General features: G+C 44.1%; 1 protein-coding gene across 7 annotated transcripts in view; it reads right to left on the reverse strand.

Annotated features, from left to right (window-relative positions):
* Nucleotides 1–16,464, reverse strand: part of EXOC2 (exocyst complex component 2) — a 126,626-nt gene that overhangs the window by 47,119 nt on the left and 63,043 nt on the right. For 6 of the 7 annotated variants that reach the window (XM_055570443.1, XM_055570442.1, XM_055570446.1 and 3 more), the window contains 6 exons: nt 12,692–12,817; nt 9,904–10,028; nt 4,876–4,941; nt 4,544–4,701; nt 4,060–4,181; nt 2,588–2,649 (listed from right to left, as the gene is read on the reverse strand). In XM_055570443.1, the coding sequence (XP_055426418.1) occupies nt 2,588–2,649; nt 4,060–4,181; nt 4,544–4,701; nt 4,876–4,941; nt 9,904–10,028; nt 12,692–12,817 (659 nt within the window). The remainder of the gene's footprint in view (nt 1–2,587; nt 2,650–4,059; nt 4,182–4,543; nt 4,702–4,875; nt 4,942–9,903; nt 10,029–12,691; nt 12,818–16,464) is intronic. The other variant, XM_055570444.1, reaches the window with a different exon arrangement.

Here is a 16,464-nt window from a genome sequence, read left to right on the forward strand (position 1 = left end):
TGCTGCTTCTTTAACTAGAGGCAGAGAGGTTAAGTAGCTTCGGAAGATGCACCGTACTGAGACAGCAAGGAGAGCCAGGTCAGACGCTGAAGCCATGCAGCGCCGCCTCCTCACCATGCCCGATACAAGCACAGCGCCAGCCAGACGCACGCTGTGGGTGAAATATTTTAGTTTCCAGGAACCACAATATGGAAAGTGAAAGAAATTTTAATTTATAACATGCAATATATCAAAGTATTATTTCAACATGTAGGCAACATAAAAAGTTGAGATATTTTTCTTTTGAGTTGCGGAGTCTGAAGCTAAGTGCCAAGTGGCTGCATGCAGTTTGAACGGTACAGGGTGGTTCCATAGCTCCTCCTTCTAAATATTTAGTTATAGGAGAGTTTGTATTTAAACACAAATATGTGAAAAATAAACCAAATAAAACAAACATTTTTAAAAATCCTTTAAAATATAATTGTAACAGAGTTATTAAAAATAAATTTCCTAATTTCAGCCTGATATAATTTACAAAAATTCAGAAGCGTGTGGTACTCCACACACACACTTGCATATCTTTGTATTAACTTAAAAGAGAATTTTGAAAAGAAGGAAAGAATTTCAACTTGTCAAAAATTCCTCAACTGTCAGAGAAAGACTGTGGACAAGCACACACAAAAATTCAAGGGCGTGAAGAAGCATTACAGGGGACGGCTGCCCCTCAACAAGTGCAGCCCACCACCCTGTGAGTGCGGGCGGGGCAGACCACTTTATTCTAGTGCCCCTGTCCCCTGAGGCAAGACAAGCAACTGGACAAGCAGTGTGCTCGGCTGAAAAACTGGATTTTTTCCCCAACATCTGTTGCAGATAGTGGTGGGCGTGTGGATACATTCTGGCCAATTAGATGTAAGCAGAGCTGTCAGCTGTGGCTCCTGGGAAAATGCTGGACTTCCCTGTGGACAGGAATAAGGCCTAATGTGATGGCTGGAATTGCGGTTGCCATCCTGTGACCATGAGGTATCCTGAGAAAGAAGCCACACTAAGGATCACAAAGCAGAGGTCAGAGGAGCCCCGGGCCCTGCCTGCTCTGCATGTTGCAGCTGCCACACCAGTCCCAACCTCTTCAGTGCGAGAGAAAAAGGGCGTGCCCCCTTGTTTAAGCCACTGCATGTTTAACCTTGCCTAAAACCCACCTGAGAAACGCTGGGCTGGAAGAAGCACAAGCTGGAATCAAGATTGCCGGGAAAAATATCAACAACCTCAGATATGCAGATAACACCATCCTTGTGGCAGAAAGTGAAGAGGAGCTAAAGAGCCTCTTGATCAAAGTGAAAGAGGAGAGTGAAAAAGTTGGCTTAAAGCTCAACATTCAGAAAACTAAGATCATGGCATCTGGTCCCATCACTTCATGGGAAGTAGATGGGGAAACAATGGAAGCAGTGTCAGACTTTATTTTTTTGGGCTCCAAAATTCACTGCAGATGGTGATCACAGCCATGAAATTAAAAGACACTTACTCCTTGGAAGGAAAGTTATGACCAACCTAGATAGCATATTCAAAAGCAGAGACATTACTTTGCCAACAAAGGTCCGTCTAGTCTAGGCTATGGCTTTTCCAGTGGTCATGTATGGGTGTGAGAGTTGGACTGTGAAGAAAGCTGAGTGCCGAAGAATTGATGCTTTTGAACTGTGATGTTGGACAAGACTCTTGAGAGTCCCTTGGACTGCAAGGAGATCCAACCAGTCCATCCTAAAGCAGATCAGTCCTTGGTGTTCATTGGAAGGACTGATGCTAAAGCTGAAACTTCAATACTCGGGCCACTTCATGCGAAGAGTTGACTCATTGGAAAAGACCCTGATGCTGGGAGGGACTGGGGGCAGGAGGAGAAGGGGATGACAGAGGATGAGATGGCTGGATGGCATCACCGACATGATGGACATGAGTTTGAGTGAACTCCGGGAGTTGATGATGGACAGGGAGGCCTGGCGTGCTGCAATTCATGGGGTCACAAAGAGTCGGACACAACTGAGCGATTGAACTGAACTGAACTGAAAACCCACCTATAGGGCTGTTGTGGGATCCATGAGACAGACTTGAAAACACACAACTCACGAACCCTGACCTTAATTTCAAGGGGGACTCTGAAAAACCTCAAAGTCCCATCTGAAAAGATGATAGTGCTAGAGTGAAAGACTATGGTTTTAACTGCCCACCTAACTTCTGTGTGTATCTGGAGAAATTCTTATTGTCCTCTGTTTTGCCATAGGGTATAGCAACAACATTTTGTTTTTTTCTATCCTGCTGTTCTGAAAAATTCAAGTTGTTGGGAAGCTTAGAATTACATTAAAAAATGTTAACACAAACAAACAGGAGTTACAGGATGAAGAATGATCACTCTAAAGGTGGTCCACTGTTTTACTAATTTTTAAGCATATGTGGTTAGTGTTAACCAAAAATGACTATGAGAAGGAAAACATTAAGAAGTTTGCTTTTCCATTTCCAGAAAATTTTTAGGGTTGCAGCAGTGCACTCACTCACTATCATCATAATAAATCAATTATTCTGAATGTAACAGACACTACTGTCTAGAGGAATTTAAACTTACTAGAGATGTCAGGCCTTCGCTGTCGACAACCCAATCTTCCTTTTCAGCCAATCTCTTTATGTCTGCAGGGAACACAAGTACACAAGCACATCTTACTATGATTATTTCACTCAACTTCAGAGACATAAAAATCCATAAAGGTTATGGTTTTTAATTTTTTTATATAAGTTCGCAAAAAATTAGTGAAAACAGGGATAGGCTTCCTTGGCTCAGACAGTAAAGACTTCCCCTGCCAATGCAGGAGAACTGGGTTCAATCCCTGAGTTGGGAAGGATCCCCTGGAGAAGGAAATGGCTACCTACTCTAGCGTTCATGCCTGGAAAATTCCATAGTCAGAGGAGCCTGGTGGGCTACAGCCCATGGGGTCAAGAAGAATCGGACATGACTGAATGACTAACACACACCTAATTCTGGACGACTCAAGGATTTAAATGTGTGTTACTCACTGGATTTTTCTAATAAAACATTAATGTAAATAAAACTGTCTACTATGCAGCCCAATATGAAGAATGCCAGGCCAGGTTCACTGACAACTTCACACTTACTCAGCACTCCTGATAATATTCAACAGGTACAGTATAAGACACAAGGCATTTCCCCCGAGATTTCTAATAACCAGTGTGGACTCTCTCTGTCCTGCACGTTCCCAACAACAAAAGTGCAATGCCCACGGAGGGAGGAACAGACCTGGGCTTGGCCTGTCAGCTGGGCCAGGGGCAGACCAGCCGGCCTATGACACAATTTTCTAATAACCAGTGTGGACTCCCCGTCCTGCACACTCCCTACAACAACAGCGCGATGCCCATGGCAGGAGAAACAGATCTGGGCACACTTATGGGCGCAGCTCCTCACCAGGGGCAGGGGCCAGTTTTACGAAGACATGGCCGGCCTACGACAAAGTCCCGAGGAAGACATTAGCGGCCTGCACCGTTCCTAACAACATTCTCGACTGTTTCTGAAACACGTCACACCCAAAAGGCTGCTCTGTAAAGATAATCTTTCTTGTTTATGACTATATGCAAAAACCCTGAAAACTCTAAAAGTATTAAGAAAATGAGCATCACCTGTAACTTCTGCTTGCAAAGAGAAACTTAAGTCTTTCTTCTGACTTAATGCTGATGTTTCTAAATCAAAAATTTTAAATATACATGTGTATTTTCCAAATTAAGTTCATAGTTTACACACATTTTATAGTCTACTTTTTCCATTTGACATTTTCCATAAGGATGGTCTTACATCCTTAAGTGTTTTTCAAGAGTATCCATTTAATTTCTGCATGGCCCGGCATCTCAAAGTAAACAGGATTTGAAAGGAAAAAAAAACAAAAACTACATTGAACAGCGACAGATAATCTGAAATATTCACATTTCTATAAGAGCATCTTTCTTGTTTTTGAGGATCTGGAAACTGGACAGAGGGGGCGTGTGTGGATGATTGTTGTTGACCCAATGTCATCCATTTTCTCAACAGACCTTCAGCTGTGCGCTGCAGCGTGACCACCACACAGCGCACTCGGAGATCCAAGATGAGGTCCTGGATGGTCTGCAGCAAGTCGTTAGGGATCTCAAGGGCGGCCAGCGATTCATACGTCAGCCTGTGGAACAAACACAGTGAGACAAAGGTGAGCACAGGGGCCTGGAGTGGACCCTAGCATCGTTCTGGCGTCCCACCACGCTCCACGGAGGCACTGACAGGCTACCGCTGTATGCTGAAAACAAGACTGTACAATCCATGACAGGGACTGCAACGCCACAGTGACACTGGTTAAACAGTGACAGAGGTGACACGCTCATCAGACCCAAGCACCAGGAAGGCTTAGGAGCTGAGTTATTAGATGACACAGAGCAAACAGCGGGCACAAAAGGACAGAGCAAAATTCTTTGCTGAGTGTGTCTTTTTTTCCCCTAAAAAGACAAAAATGTTTGCCCCTTCTCTGGAGAATGCACCCAAGTTTACCTGAGGGTCTGGATGACGTGAGCCAGCCACTGTCCAGAGAGCTCAGCCTTCCCCTCCCAGCCTCCGAGCTGCCGCCCGCCGCCCTCTGCCGCGCCGAGTGGGAGTAGGGCCCCACGGACCAGCTTCACCAGACACTGCATGACTTCCTGGATCATTTTCTACACGTAAACGAACAAGCAGAACTGCATTAAAAGGCATCAAACTTGACTGAATCAACTGGGGGAGTCAGCCTGCACAAGACAAATGTCTTGAATGTAGATCAGACCTTCCAGTCACTTTGTTTGAGAACACCCTACCCCAAGAAAGAGTCTACATACTTATCCTTAACTTACCTTAAAATCATTTTGTCTTTGCCTTACATTCTTTGATCTCTCAATGTGGCCTGACTTCTCAGCGGTCTGAAAAATGAAAATAAAAAAACCAAAAAACCTATTAGTTGTCTCTAGAAATAATTCATAAAAATAAGACATGCTTAGCTGTTGCATGTAAAGAGAGCATGAAATATGGTTTTAACTTGATTAAAAGGAATGTGTAAGAAGTAGTCTAAGTCTCTGATTAAGGGATGACTAATTAGAAAACCCTCATTATTCCAACAAGAAGCTATTTATCTTCCTAAAAGCTTTAAGTACAATTCCCATAAATAAACCTAAGTATGAAGCTGAAGCTATCCTTTCTGTAGGTGAATGTCACGTGCCGTTCTCATCTACAACTTTCTACGGTTAAACCTACAGGCATGCAGCCCACAGTGCTTCCAGCACCGCTTCCCGGGAGGGGTGTAGAGACGAGAGCAGGAGCAGCTCTGGGGGGGTCCAGCCATCTGCGGGCCCCCGGTCCACCGCCCACCTCCCTCAGCGTGTGTGTGTGCTCAGTCGTGTCCGACTCTTTGTGACCCCATGGACTGTAGCCCACCGGGCTCCTCTGTCCATGGGATCCTCCAGGCAAGAATACTGGAGTGGGTTGCCATGCCCTCCTCCAGGGGATCTTCCTGACCCAGGGGTTGAACTTGCGTCTCTGGTATCTCCTGCATTGGCAGGAGGGTTCTTTACGAATGCACCACTTGGGAAACCCTGTCCCCACACTCCCCCCACAGTATTCGAGACTATAAGCGTGAATGGTGGTGTTTTATTTTTTAAAAAATTACACATCAGCACTCTTCTTCCAGGGATTTTAGTCCAGTTTGGAGGGAAGGTATTATAGAACTGACTGTAGAGTCATGTTTTCCTCTGATTTCCCTTTCTCCTTAGAGCAATGTGTAGAAGACCACTTTACACTGATTAAGAGAGAAATCTGTTCAACTGGATTTCAGTTAACTTTTTATTATCAAATTTTCTTACAACCAATTATTATTCTATAGAATGTCCTAGCAGGACAAACTTAGGACACTTTCCAAAGGAACAAGTCATCATGAAATGACATAAAAAAACTCACCACCATAACCTTAAAAGGTAAAACACTCGTGTATTTAGTGGGGAACTTTAAGTTAGGAATAACTGCATTATAAATGCCTATGATACTGCCACCAAGGTGATTTTAAAATGCTTCAGGTAACGTCATTTTTTAGGTATCAGCTAGAGAAACTGTGGAGAGTCATCTACATGATCAACACTTTTGACCTGAAGGAGGAAGACAAGGATAAGGGTGCTGGTGTTTTCACCAAGAGTCAGACACCCTGACAGACAAGGCGGGCACACACACACACACACACCCCTCTCTGGCAGTAACTCACACTTCTTGTGCAACTTTTGATATTTTTTTCTTTGTAGTGATGCTTTTTTGAAAGAATGAAAAATCACAATAATAATTCAACAAGCGAATTCCTAAGTCTCTTGGCCAACAACACTCAAAATTCTTTGTACACCAGGATTTACAGAAATTGATGCTTTTCTCCCTTAATTTTAAGACACTTGAGAAGCAACTGAAGTGATGCAGAGCTGTGGTGAGATGTGACCAGAGGAGCTCATGGTGGAGTGACCAGCTGGAAGGACAAGAGGCACAGGGCGAGGTGTCCCCGTCCCCGGGGCTCCGACTGAGGCTTCATCGTGCAGATACACCTGAAGAGATCCCTGGCGGCTGAACGCAGCCTCCAGCCCTTCTCTCTGGGGTGGCACTGAAAGTTCCTACCCTCTAAACCCACGGCTGGTCCTCTGGACAGCGAGCCTGGCCTCAGCGGGGAGATGAGACACTCACTAACATGCCTACACACTTAGGAAGTAACAATATCAGAAGTGAAGATCAAGTACATACTTCTCATTATAAGTCACAAGATCACAGCTCCAAATTCACATTTCCAGCCCAAATCTTTCCTCGCAGAAAGATCTCCTTTCCAAATCTGAATTTCAGGTTGCCTTCTTGGTGTCTGCAGAAGGCCTGAGCAGAACAGAGTGAAAGGGTGGCTTTCTGGATCTGGAGTCTGCTGGCCTGCAGCTGGGAACCACAGGGTCTCCAGCATGCTAACTGTGGACCTTGGGGCTATTAACTCCACAGTCCCGAGAGACAGTTCCTTGGAACAAATCCATTCTCTCTCTATATATGCTGCTGAAAACAGAGCCGACGTCCTAGCAGCTGTTTTTCTGAGCCCTGACCATGCTGTGGCGGTGGGGAGGGACTCTGAAAGAAGGCGTAATTTGTCTCCGTGAAGGGTTGTGCCCATATAAAACTAAGTATCCTGACTGCCAGATGGCCTTTTTCTTGTATCTGCCACAGCACTAAATGCTTGTCCAATGGGAAGATTACTTCAAAGTCCTTTGTCCTGTGAAATAGCTCTGAATCAACGGAAAGAGTAAAAATCAACTGTTAAAAACATCATACTAAAATTAAGGCTCAACTTTTCCACAACAGTTTTGCCCACCAAACAGGTGCTAGTGCACGCATGAAGACGCCGACTGGACAGAAGAACTACTTAGACTCCGAGGGCGTCTCCACGTAAAGAAGTGAGCAGGTGGAGTGAGTGGGTGGGGGAACCAGTTATAAGGCCTATCTCTTCCAATTGTTAAAAAAATTTGTTACTTATTGTTTTTATTTGATAAAGAGTTGAATATCTCCATGCTGAATTATGTGCAGTTTGCCCTGCTTTTAAATAGAAAATTTTGAAACAGGAAGAACATTTTAATTTACATACTTACTATGAGTTTACTATAATTTTTTAAAATGCTAATTCCTAATATTTAAAAATCTGGATACTTTAAAAGTTTTCACCTGAAAATACACTATATTTAAAATATATCTAAAGGTGAGATCTTACCCTACTATTAACCATTTCACTAGCTAAAACCCTTAACTCTTTCCTGCACACACAGACCAAAACTACTTTGTGGTGAGACCAACGGTTAGACTGCACTGTTTTGATTCACGTATGTTACTTCACATGGCCGTGACTAGTCTGAAGAACTATTTGTTAAACTGTTGGAAACTCCATCTAAATCTTTTAACGGATGAACTCTAAATAAAACAAAAACAGTTTTACAACAAGAAAAGAAATTCAAGTAAGTTGTGACTAAATATTTCAGAGCTTTCTTGTATGACATTAAATACCAAAAACCCTGGAACTCTTCCCAACGTTAATTTAAGTCTCTGGTTTCCACTCATGACGTGACAGTTCCCTCTCCTAACTCCTCCATTCTTCCCACTGTCCTCTGGGGTCTTACTAGCTTTCCAGTAGAGGGTAACTTAATTTAAAAACACACTCAAATCTGTGGAGTAAATTACACTTAACTAATAATATTACCATAAATTTTAAGAGAAGTTTATGACTATAAATAGGTAGAAACTCCACAGGCAAATCCAACTCATACAACTAATTACAAGTGATTTTTTTTTCAGGGCTAATATTATTCCTGAGCTCATTTATTTTTCATCTGCAATTAAATACTTCATCTAGACATTTACCACAACTAGGCATAACTTGTAAGGCAGGAAAATATAGTCCCTTTTCACTACATTATTCCAGATCAAAAACTCTAAAAGACTCAAGATGAGATAACTACTGTCCATGTGGAGGGGGAGAGCACCTCCAGAAACTGATACAACTGGAAGGAAAAACACTGCTGGAAAAAAAAAACAAACGAGTTTCAGGCAGTTTCCAGGGCACCGCTCCCTTAGGTATGTGAGCCCCTGCCTCAACGTCGCCCTGCACATCTCTGGTCAACACCACTGCCTCACTTCTTACAGCTATGAGACACCTATTGTGTGCCAGGCCAATGACACTTCAAATACTGGAAAGAATACTTTCTCCAAATAGTAAGAGCAACATCTTATTTATCTGCCAGATACTGTCATAAGCATTTCACATACCATTAGCCGCCACATCACAGCTAGTCAGCGACACACACTGGGTGTTCAAACGCTGACACTCTGCAAAAGAAGCTATGAACACACCTGTCCAGGCACTGGTGTGGAGGCACCTCCTCTTTCTAGTCTCAAGAGGGACCTGCTCTGGGGGGGCAGGTAAGAGGGTGAGGGTACGACATGGCAGTGGGGGCGCTGCCTCCCACAGAGGCTGCCACCCTCACAGCCGTGATGAATGAAGATGCGGGCTGGTGGGGCCTGTGTGCAGTGGAGCGCTGACAAAACCTGCTTCAGGACATCTGAAAGCATGCTCCTCCTTGGGTAGCAACAAGCAGGTCTGCATTTGTGAAGGCCAAACTCTGTACATGCTGTATGGGAGACTGACCTCTGCACAATTAACTTTCAACAGAGCTTTTTTATAACCACGAATAAAAGGCTCAGTCTACACCCTGGGACCTGGGGGTCGGTCACAGGTGAACAGGAAGGGAGACAGCAGAGCCGCTTCTTTACGTCCCTAACTTTTGTGCTACCAACTATCTATGATCAGGACACTGAGCACATGTGCAGCTTCTAAGAATGTAAAGGCTTAAGCAACTTCTCAGGTGGATCACACAGGGGCCAGAAAACAGGATCTTTATGTTCTGTCCAACTGGGAAATTCCTTCTCACTTCAGACCCAGGTGCAAGATGCAAGCATTTTCTCCTTGTTTTGTCATTTGCTTCCTGTCAACTGCACAACAGTCTCACCCACATCACGGCCAGACTGGCACTGTCCTCACCCCAGAGTCTTGTTCTCTGGGTGGCCGCCTCCCCAGACCCTCACCCACCTCCTGGGAGACACTCACTACTCTCTCTCTACAGTCGAGGGCCCGAGGCCAGAACAGGGAGGGCACTTGATCAAGGCCACACAGCTATTAGTGTTAGGGCTGAATAGAATTTTCAACTCATCTTAAAATATCTGACAATAGAGGCTCTGGGCTTCTGAGGTTTTAAAAAAGTCACTTCAAAATCTAAAATGATTAAGACTAGAAACTCACAATGACTGAGCTACATCTATAGTCAAATCTGTACACATACCTCGCTGAAAAGGCTTCCATTAACATATGAAATCCAGAGTTTCCAGAAGTTGGGCAGCTGACTTAAAACAAGCTTGGTCAATTTTTCAACAAATGCCACCCGATGGGGAGTTTTGCATCTCCACGCTAAAGGGGAAAAGAAGGTAACAGTATTAATATACTTTTGAATCAAGAGTGAAAATCTCTTTGAACAACTGCTGCACCCACAGCTAACTTCACAGCAGGGCAGTGGTGCAGTCAGGAGCCCAGGGAGCCTCACAGCCGGGCAGGGGGGAAGGCAGGGGTCCAGCAGCCCCACAGGCAGGAAGGGAGCAGTCCTCCTGACCAGCCCAGTCCTTTCAGCAGGGGCTCCAGAAGGAAGGCTACTGCTCTGGCAAATTAACCACAGGCCTTGCAAGAAACACACTTATTTGCAAGTAACTGATAAAGTCTCACACTCTTTAAAGGGAGACAACAAAACCCAGACACTCAACACTGAACATTCCCAGTGTCTGAGAAACAATAAAACATGACTAGCCAGGATGAAGGCAGGGGAAAGAGAATCAGAACGAGAAAACTGGGAGAAAACTAGTTAAGAGTAACTAGTTAAGAGTAAATGACAGAGATGGAATTAACCCACAAGGACAATGTTCAAGTAAAGGAAAACACGAAAATGATGAGGAAAGAAAGGGAAGAAATTCAAAAGAACTAAATGGAACTTGTAGAGATGAAAAAACAATGTGAAATGTTTAGGTTAGCCACTGAAGATAAAACATCAGAGAAGCTGAAGGCAGAGTAATAAACTCTATAATGAAGCAGAGTGGAAAGATGGGTGAGGATCAGACCTCTGCAGTCTATGGATAACCCACTGGCTCAACAGACATGCCACTGGGGTCCAGAAAAGGAAGCAGAAAGTTTGACAAAGTGATTGCCCAGAATCTCCCAAATTTGATGAAAACTTTCAGAATGTGATAAAGTAGATGCAAGAAGCCTGACAAAACCCAGGCAGGATAAATCTGAACTACTCGACATGGATCATGGCAAACTAAGATCATGGCATCTGGTCCCATCACTTCATGGCAAATAGATGGGGAAACAATGGAAACAGTGAGAGACTTTATTTTGGGGGGATCCAAAATAAATGGTGATTGCAGCCATGAAATGAAAAGGAAGCTTGGTCCTTGGAAGAAAAGCTATGACCAACCTAGACAGCATATTAAAAAGCAGAGACATTACTTCACTGAAAAAGGTCCATCTAGTCATGTACAGATGTGAGATTTGGACTATAAAGAAAGCTGAGCACCGAAGAATTGATGCTTTTGAACTGTGATGTTGAAGATGTGATGTTGAAGACTCTTGAGAGTCCCCTGGACTGCAAGGAGATCCAACCAGTCCGTCCTAAAGGAAATCAGTCCTGAATATTCATTGGAAGGACTGATGCTGAAGCTGAAACTCCAATACTTTGGCCACCTGATGTGAAGAACTGACTCATTGGAAAAGACCCTGCCTGATGCTGGGAAAGATTGAAGGCGGGAGGAGAACGGGACGAGAGAGAATGAGATGATTGGATGGCATCACAGACTCGATGGACATGAGTTTGAGCAAGCTCCAGGAGTTGGTGATGGAAGGGGAAGCCTGGTGCGCTGCAGTCCATGGGGTCACAAAGAGTTGGACACGACTGAGTGACTGAACTGAACTGAATTGACTGGAGATGGAGATGATATAATTCAGTCAGCCTCAAGTGTCACTTCTGAGTTAAGCCTGTTAGAGGGTCGGCTGGCGGCAGGGCAGCATAGAGCAGCAGGGAGAGGTGCACACAGGGTTCACAGACACCACATCGCCCTCGTCAGGGAAGGAGGTGTGCTCTGACGCTCAGCAGTCTGACTGTGGATCAGACCCTGGTGGCCTCTGCTCACAGGGCTACATGCTCCACACTGGACAGAAGCAAGCAGCCCTGTTCTTCCCGGTATTTACTCCAGTGTCTGGTGGGAGCAGGGTAGGAAGCGGGAACACTGACAGTTACAGAGAGAACCTTTCATTTAGCACAAGAGTCATCTGATTTTAAGTTGTGCTTACGATGGACATTCATTCATATTATTAATAAGTCTCTACTCCAATACTTGAAAGAATAATATGAAATACTTTGAAATAACCTTCAGAGGTATTTGAAATTAATAAGACGTGTTTCTATTACCTCATTTGCATTCCTTGTATTGATTATTGAGGTTATAAGTCACCAGTGACTGAGAGCATCAACCATTACATGAGTGCACTGTGACCATGTGTTTTATATCTCACATATGAAAACAAACAACAGATAAATGTCAACCTCAGGAACAAATGTAACAATTACAATCTGAGATGCCTTACTTACCCCAGGAAAGACGATTACCAATTTATGATTAATATTAAATGAGCAACTCTTTTTCAAACCAAATTTTAAAATTCGGTAAAAAATTGTCTACTGTTTTTCTGTACTGCCTACAGAAATTAACTTTTGTGCAACATTCATCCTGAAGAAGTTCTCAGAGAATTTCTTCTGTGGCATATTTTGAAAAATTCAACCACAGAAACGTGAGAAACACTGACCTATGCCCAACGGTTTCTTAAAAAATCAAATGGCATTTCTTTTATGTGCAATGTAAAATACACTGTGATTTGCTAAGTTTAATTTCTGGGCTGTTATTTAACAAGTAGAAAGCATGATGGCTGGTAACAGCAGCAGGAACACAAGTAATTATGGAATTTTCCAGGAGAAAAACGGCAGCTACACAAACACAAATATGAAAGAAGCGGAGGGAGACACGCACCGTCATCTCGACCAGGCTGGAAGCTGCTGCCCCTCTTCAGCGACGCCGTCTGCCCGAGGTGACCGGGCGTGGAGGCGCGCACCTCTGCATCGAGGTCCAGCGAGGTGCTGTGAAGGCCTGGGGGCCCTGAAAAGAGAGGCGGTGTTTCCTTGGACTCCTGGAAATTACTAGTTAATTAAATGGACTGAAATTTAGACCTTGCTCTAAATTTCCATCTTTTAAATAAGACATCAACTGAAGTAGAACTAGAAATATTTTGTCTAAATAACTTTTAAAAGTCACTCCCACCATACAGATTTGGAGGATTAATCTGTTACTCTGGCTTAGTACAGACACAAAACTTAGGTATCATTTCAGAATCAATGTCTGGCAAAACAGAGGCGGGGGATCATAAACATAAAAACAAGGATGAAAATTCATTTTTTGAAAAGCAGCTTGGCTGGGAAAGGAAGGCACAGGGTCTAGTGAGCAGACTTGCAGCAGAAAGCTCTGCTCACTCCCGTTAAGCCTCTGAATCCACGATTTCTGTTTCTGGGCTGTGGGACCTGGCTTCCCATTTCTCTTCGCGCTGCCAGCTGCCCAGCCTGGGTCCTTCCCAGCCCACACTATGAACATCCCCGAAGCTGACGTGTCACTGACAGGGCCGCGAGTGAACGCTACACTGTTTCGACAGTAAGTCAGATGTTCAAGGGCCAGTGTGCTTATCACTAGTCTCCATTTTAATTTGGAAGCTAATTTTGTCTTTTCAAATTAAATTAAGAAACAAATGTACAATCGTGTAAAACCCTGCTGAGCTGCATCTAGTACGAAAAGGGCTTAAATAAACTTGCACTGCTGACCCGCAACAGCAGCAATTTCTAACGGGACGCACCGTGCTGGGATTCACAGCACCCTGAACGTCATCTCCATACCTCCTCCTGAAGAAGGACAAAAGCGAAAGGACGACCAGACCCCCACTGCAGTCACACCTGGCACTGCTCTCCGATCCCTCTCTCCTGGATTGACTTTCTTCTGTATATCCTCTATGGCTTACAAATCTCAAAGCAAGCAAATACAATCCTACTACAAGAGTCTGGAAGCACTGCCTCTTCTAAAGCCACTGAAGCAAGGGCGAGCAGGGAGGGCACAGCCACGCAGGACTCGGGTTGGGGGAAACACGACCAGCACTGCCCACCGGGACTTGCCTTTTCTCTTTAAATCAACACCGTGATCAACAATGTGAAAAACATTCAGGAGAGAAACTATTTTTTTAAATCTCCAAAAAATAAACTTTAGAAACTTCCTAATATATATCCTCGTTATAACAACTTTAAAATAAAACTTACGGCCTAGAGGAGCTATCCCATGTTGAAGGCCAGGAAGGGCCGCGGAGAGGAGATTCCCCTCGTCCAAGGTAAGGAGCAGCGGCTGCGCTTTGCTGGAGCAGCCATGAAGAGATAACCCATGCCCAAGGTAAGAGAAACCCAAGTAAGATGGTAGGTGTTGCAAGAGGGCATCACAGGGCAGACACATTGAAACCATACTCACAGAAAACTAGTCAATCTAATCACACTAGGACCACAGCCTGGTCTAACTCAATGAAACTAAGCCATGCCCATGGGGCAACCCAAGACGGGTGGGTCATGCTGGAGAGATCTGACAGAATGTGGTCTACTGGAGAAGGGAATGGCAAACCACTTCAGTATTCCTGCCTTGAGAACCCCATGAACCCCATGTATGAAAAGGCAAAATGACAGGATACTGAAAGAGGAACTCCCCAGGTCAGTAGGGGTCCAATATGATACTGGAGATCAGTGGAGAAATAACTCCAGAAAGAATGAAGGGATGGAGCCAAAGCAAAAACAATACCCAGCTGTGGATGTGACTGGTGATAGAAGCAAGGTCCAATGCTGTAAAGAGCAATATTGCATAGGAACCTGGAATGTCAGGTCCATGAATCAAGGCAAATTGGAAGTGGTCAAACAAGAGATGGCAAGAGTGAATGTCGACATTCTAGGAATCAGTGAACTAAAATGGACTTGAATGGGTGAATTTAACTCAGATGACCATTATATCTACTACTGCAGGCAGGAATCCCTCAGAAGAAATGGAGAAGCCATCATGGTCAACAAAAGAGTCTGAAATGCAGTACTTGGATGCAATCTCAAAAACGACAGAATGATCTCTGTTCGTTTCCAAGGCAAACCATTCAATATCACAGTAATCCAAGTCTATGCCCCAACCAGTAACGCTGAAGAAGCTGAAGTTGAACGGTTCTATGAAGACCTACAAGACCTTTTAGAACTAACACCCAAAAAAGATGTCCTTTTCATTATAGGGGACTGGAATGCAAAAGTAGGAAGTCAAGAAACACCTGGGGTAACAGGCAAATTTGGCCTTGGAATACGGAGTGAAGCAGGGCAAAGACTAATACAGAGTTTTGCGAAGAAAATGCGCTGGTCATAGCAAACACCCTCTTCCAACAACACAAGAGAAGACTCTATACTAGGACACCACCAGATGGTCAACAACGAAATCAGACTGATTATATTCTTTGCAGCCAAAGATGGAGAAGCTCTATACCGTCAGCAAAAACAAGACCAGGAGCTGACTGTGGCTCAGACCATGAACTCCTTATTACCAAATTCAGACTGAAATTGAAGAAAGTAGGGAAAACCACTAGACCATTCAGGTATGACCTAAATCAAATCCCTTATGATTATACAGCGGAAGTGAGAAATAGATTTAAGGGCCTAGATCTGATAGATTGAGTGCCTGATGAACTATGGAATGAGGTTCGTGACATTGTACAGGAGACAGGGATCAAGACCATCCCCATGGAAAAGAAATGCAAAAAAAAGCAAAATGGCTGTCTGGGCAGGTCTTACAAATAGCTGTGAAAAGAAGAGAAGCCAAAAGCAAAGGAGAAAAGGAAAGATAGAAACATCTGAATGCAGAGTTCCAAAGAATAGCAAGAAAAGATAAGAAAGCCTTCCTCAGTGATCCATGCAAAGAAATAGAGGAAAACAACAGAACGGGAAAGACTAGAGATCTCTTCAAGAAAATCAGAGATACCAAGGGAACATTTCATGCAAAGATGGGCTCGATAAAGGACAGAAATGGTATGGACCTAACAGAAGCAGGAGATGTTAACCAGAGGTGGCAAGAATACACAGAAGAACTGTACAAAAAAGAGCTTCATGACCCAGATAATCACGATGGTGTGATCACTGACCTAGAGCCAGACATCCTGGAATGTGAAGTCAAGCGGGCCTTAGAAAGCATCACTATGAACAAAGCTAGTGGAGGTGATGGAATTCCAGTTGAGTTATTCCAAATCCTGAAAGATGATGCTGTGAAAGTGCTGCACTCAATATGCCAGCAAACTTGGAAAACTCAGCAGTGACCACAGGATTGGAAAAGGTCAGTTTTCATTCCAATCCCAAAGAAAGGCAATGCCAAAGAATGCTCAAACTACTGCACAATTGCACTCATCTCACATGGCAACCCACTCCAGTGTTCTTGCCTGGAGAATCCCAGGGACGGGGGAGCCTGGTGGGCTGCCGTCTCTGGGCTCACACAGAGTCTGACACAACTGAAACGACTTAGCAGCAGCAGCACATGCCAGTAAACTAATGCTCAAAATTCTCCAAGCCAGGCTTCAGCAATACTTGAACTGTGAACTTCCTGATGTTCAAGCTGGTTTTAGAAAAGGCAGAGGAACCAGAGATCAAATTGCCAACATCCACTGGATCATGGAAAAAGCAAGAGAGTGCCAGAAAAACATCTATTTC

The sequence above is a fragment of the Bubalus kerabau genome, chromosome 3 (assembly GCF_029407905.1).
Source record: "Bubalus kerabau isolate K-KA32 ecotype Philippines breed swamp buffalo chromosome 3, PCC_UOA_SB_1v2, whole genome shotgun sequence".
NCBI lineage: Eukaryota > Metazoa > Chordata > Mammalia > Artiodactyla > Bovidae > Bubalus > Bubalus kerabau.